Genomic DNA, 5,296 nt, shown 5'->3' on the forward strand with positions numbered 1-5,296 from the left:
GCCGTCGGCACACTAACAGTAGGGTAACATAAGAGTAGATTAGTGAGCTGACAGGCCAAATTGACGGGGTAGAATTTACCGCTCGAACCATTGGTTGTTGTGGTCGTAACGTAAGGATCAAGTACATCCAAACTGACTACGTGAAATGGTCGCTCAGGGATGACGTTGAAGGTAGGGTTTTTGGGTTGTCTATCGCGGCGATAGTATCGCCAGGGTTGGTCTTGACGAGAGCACAAGTGATGCAGCTTATGGAGGCCTTCTTAGCTGCTTCATCGAAGTCGATAGTGGTTGACCTTGGATCGAGATAGCACTTGAAGATAGCAGTGATCTCAGGAGCACCAGTATACTTGAGAGAATGACAGTCATGAAATCATCAGTCATCAACGTCATGAACTACGTTGGCACCGGGGATTCTTGTAACCATTATCACTCGGACTACTATGGCCTCGTCATGAACCACGTTGGCACCGAGGATCCTTGTAACCATTATCACTCGGACTACTATGGCCTCGTCATGAACCACGTTGGCACCGAGGATCCTTGTAACCATTATCACTCGGACTACTATGGCCTCGTCAATAACTACGTTGGCACCGAGGACCCTTGTAGCCATTATCACTAGGACTACTATGGTTCAAACCCCGATCATTCCCAAGCAAGTTGGCCATTGTGGCCAGTACTATCATAACTAGGATTCGATGCCGAATCGTAGTTTTGAATTGTGTCATTGACTTTCCCGGCCTTAACCTTAACTGTGAATCCCGGATCCCACAATAATTGTGGCACAATTCCCATCGTTTTGTTTTCTGTGGCCGTGTTATATGTGGAACGCAATACCTGTGACTTGAAGAGCAGAGCATCGTGCTTAGTTCAGTGCAGGTTGATTAATTAATAACGATTCATGTATGACCACTCACCATGATGCAGACGATCATAGTCTGGCCTTCGCCCTTTACGGAGACGCCGCTTCAGAGGCGGCGTGCTGGGTTGGCTACCTGAGACGATGGAATCTTCATTGGTATTAGTGGTAAGTGGAGCTCGTTGAGTCTCTAGAAATTGAGCTCACTCTGGCACTCATCATTTCTGCGGCCTCTTTTCAGCTTCTCGCTGTGCTCCGGCTACCGGACTGTATCCACGATTGAAGCCCTCGACTCCGAAGCTGAATGTACCTGAATTTGAGTGTGTCCTCACTGTTGTGGTTCGAGTTTGTTCACTTTTGGAGTATCGCTCCCAGGACTCCTGTATGGAGGGTGTTGGTGTGTAGTTGCTGGGGGAGGCGCACCACCTAACAGTTATGATATAAGAGCCTTCAATAGGACCCCGTGATGAATGAATTCGCGATGAGTGCTCAGTAGCTCCAAACTTCAGTCTTACTGCTTGGTTGTCCCTGATCAGCTTCTGGCATCTCAATCGGTGGCAACATCTCCTAGCGAGGAGCACCACTAGACGCATCTTTTTCGCTAGCCCTACATCGGGTATTTCTGCACTTTCCTCGTCAACATCATCTGCCACATGGTTTTGTGCTGTTGTGGTGGGTTATTTCCTCCCATGCAAGTTTGCTTCTGTAACCTTAGATAATTTTGCCGGTCTTGGTGACTCGCCCATGAAGAGACACCGAGGTACAGGTTAACCAGGCTTCGGCGGTGCGGAAGCCCTGCACCGTCGTCCCTGCAGATATCCTGGCTCCTTGCTGGACTGCTGCGGTGGTGATCCTATGACTCTCGCCGCTTCTGGTAAGGTCTGTCTCGGAGGGTCCTGGCCGACCAGTGATGCCACGAGTTCTTGATTGCGCCTAGCGTATGACTTGTCTATTTCTCTGGCGGATGTTCGTGTGTACCTGGGTGCCAAAAGTTCTCTCTAATGGCCCCGGTTAGAATTTGCCTGCTCAAAATCATTCATGGTTTTATCCAACAATTCATATGGCGTATTTGTAGTGGATTGAAATTTGATAATCGAATATCCTTTTGGAGTCGTGATGAAGTTCAGTTTTCACACAAACAAGATTGATCCATGTTCAAGACTCTAGTTTCAGGCACAGCACCTCATTCCATTACTACTGTGGTTGGCCTCTTGGTGCTCCTCCTGGTATCTGTAGCAGCCGCGAGTCGTGACCAGATAAGCTCGACTCCATCAGTAGAACTCCGATAACATGAACGCATTTCCCGCTCCTCCCGGCATAGCAGTTGCACTGGTATCTTGGCGTTGATGTGGTCCAAAGATTGTGACTGTGGTCACCACAGTCACATTCTTGTTGAGAGATAAGTACTCCTCCCAATCACCCCATACGGTTACGGTCTCAGAGCGGTATTTCTTTGCGAGTTCACTCATCTTTTTATCCAACTCATTTATCCAACTTCTTTTTACCCTTCCGACAGGCTGATATCATCGCGCTCGACGGAATGTAATATGTAGCGGAATCCTCGCTGATGTAGATGTGCTGTGCGGGACGACTCCTTGTCCAACGACCCTGCGATCGCGATGCTTCTTTCCACAGGTCTCCCGGCCGTTCCTCTTTGCGCATCTATTGCGGCGTTCGCTCCGTGCTGTCTGGTATAATAGAAGCATGCATTGGTCTGCTGGCTAACCAGCTCTGCTATCGATGATCCTGGAATGATGAGACCTGACATAGACGTCGAGATCAACTCAGTGCGAGAGCATACTGTGGCAAGCACTACTGCTATGGCTAGCACTACGACTATATGATAAGCACTACTACTATGGCAACCACTACTGTTATGGATAGCACTACGACTATGTGATGGGCACTATGACTATGGCAAGCACTACTGCTATGGCAAGCACTACGACTATATGATAAGCACTACTACTATGGCAACCACTACTGTTATGGATAGCACTACGACTATATGATGAGCACTACGACTATGGCAAGCACTACTGCTATGGCAAGCACTACGACTATATGATAAGCACTACTACTATGGCAAGCACTACTGCTATGGCTCGCATTACGACTATATGATAAGCACTACTACTGTGGCAACCACTACTGTTATGGATAGCACTACGACTATATGATAAGCACTACTACTATGGCAAGCACTACTGCTATGGCTCGCATTACGACTATATGATAAGCACTACTACTGTGGCAAGCTGTACTACTATTGCAAGCACTACGACTATATGATAAGCAGCACTACTATGGCAACCACTACTGTTATGGCTAGCACTACGACTATATGATAAGCACTACTACTATGGCAACCACTACTGTTATGGATAGCACTACGACTATGTGATGGGCACTATGACTATGGCAAGCACTACTGCTATGGCAAGCACTACGACTATATGATAAGCACTACTACTATGGCAACCACTACTGTTATGGATAGCACTACGACTATATGATGAGCACTACGACTATGGCAAGCACTACTGCTATGGCAAGCACTACGACTATATGATAAGCACTACTACTATGGCAAGCACTACTGCTATGGCTCGCATTACGACTATATGATAAGCACTACTACTGTGGCAACCACTACTGCTATGGATAGCACTACGACTATATGATAAGCACTACTACTATGGCAAGCACTACTGCTATGGCTCGCATTACGACTATATGATAAGCACTACTACTGTGGCAAGCTGTACTACTATTGCAAGCACTACGACTATATGATAAGCAGCACTACTATGGCAACCACTACTGTTATGGCTAGCACTACGACTATATGATAAGCACTACTACTATGGCAACCACTACTGTTATGGATAGCACTACGACTATGTGATGGGCACTATGACTATGGCAAGCACTACTGCTATGGCAAGTACTACGACTATATGATAAGCACTACTACTATGGCAACCACTACTGTTATGGATAGCACTACGACTATATGATGAGCACTACGACTATGGCAAGCACTACTGCTATGGCAAGCACTACGACTATATGATAAGCACTACTACTATGGCAAGCACTACTGCTATGGCTCGCATTACGACTATATGATAAGCACTACTAACGTGGCAACCACTACTGTTATGGATAGCACTACGACTATATGATAAGCACTACTACTATGGCAAGCACTACTGCTATGGCTCGCATTACGACTATATGATAAACACTACTACTGTGGCAAGCTGTACTACTATTGCAAGCACTACGACTATATGATAAGCAGCACTACTATGGCAACCACTACTGTTATGGCTAGCACTGCGACTATATGATAAGCACTACAACTATGGCAAGCACTACTGCTATGGCAAGCACTACTACTATGGCAAGCACTACTGCGACACTTGGCAGCACTTTCTCCTATAATTCAACACATCAATCCCTCTCGCATGTTTCAATAGAGCCGATCCGAACATTGATCCACGGCGCGAACTCAGAACTCGACACTTGTGCATGGAGAGCGAAGAATTATCTATTCCAAATCCCCGACTACACGGCTACGTGTGACATCAGATCTTCGAGTTCGTAGAAAATGGCGATTGGGATACAAACATTAAGTGGACAATCCATCCAACGAGGGAAAGGCCAGAAAAATAGACGAAAGTTCACGAAACAAGTACGTGGATGGCTCTGTCGTCAGAAAATGGAGTCGAAATGGGGGAATTATACCGCCCCTTTAAGAGAGGCCCTCTTCCAAGCATCTTATCAACAGCTGCCGCAGCATCCACGCGGCCGAAGGAGAGAGTCTTTTCTCCTTTATTATCCTTGACCCCTTTGGTGGCCGTGACCATGATGACACTTTTGATGTAAGCAGGAGTCAGCTTAGTCTTCAGTGAAGGCTCAAGGCTGTAGAGCATCCCAGCTATACCTGCTACGATAGCGGCGGCACCCGAAGTGCCTGTACCCCTGCTGTACCCCTCATTGAAATTTGTTTCAGCTAAATTGTAACCTGGAGCGGCAATGTCAACAGCTGAGCCAAAATTGCTTTCGTCATCAAGCTGCATTTTGGTACCATTGGTGGCTGCAACACAGAAGATTCCTCCACCGTGTAGTCCCCGGCGGGAACAAGGATAGTATTCGGTCTTGTCCATGTCCAGATGCCTATTCCCTGCAGATATCACAACGAGCATGCCAGCTACAGCAGCTCTCTGAATTATCTGCATCGGCAATGGGACGGGTGCTGTGAACCCATCCGTTAACAGGACCACTTTAACATCACCTTTCTTCTCACGGATGAGATATTCGAGAGCCTTAGTGTCATTGACGTTAGTCGGTATCTCACCCTTGAATATGGGCAGTATGCTTACACCGTCCAGAATAGTATTCTGAGAACACCTGCAATACCGATCTTGT

General features: G+C 46.9%; 2 protein-coding genes across 2 annotated transcripts; both read right to left on the reverse strand.

The window, feature by feature from the left end:
- Positions 1–373: 373 nt before the first annotated feature.
- Positions 374–613, reverse strand: Pmar_PMAR017889 (hypothetical protein; the record flags this gene model as incomplete). Its single annotated transcript, XM_002776915.1, has 1 exon — positions 374–613. The coding sequence occupies one exon, from the start codon at positions 611–613 to the stop codon at positions 374–376; it is 240 nt and encodes a 79-aa protein (XP_002776961.1).
- Positions 614–4,548: 3,935 nt separating this feature from the next.
- On the reverse strand, positions 4,549–5,106 carry Pmar_PMAR017890 (hypothetical protein; the record flags this gene model as incomplete). Its single annotated transcript, XM_002776916.1, has 2 exons — positions 4,549–4,811; positions 4,893–5,106. 2 exons carry the CDS (start codon positions 5,104–5,106, stop codon positions 4,549–4,551), a joined length of 477 nt encoding a protein of 158 aa, XP_002776962.1.
- Between the last annotated feature and the right edge of the window lie 190 nt (positions 5,107–5,296).

The sequence above is a fragment of the Perkinsus marinus genome (genome assembly GCF_000006405.1).
Source record: "Perkinsus marinus ATCC 50983 genomic scaffold scf_1104296952816, whole genome shotgun sequence".
NCBI classification, from domain to species: domain Eukaryota; phylum Perkinsozoa; order Perkinsida; family Perkinsidae; genus Perkinsus; species Perkinsus marinus.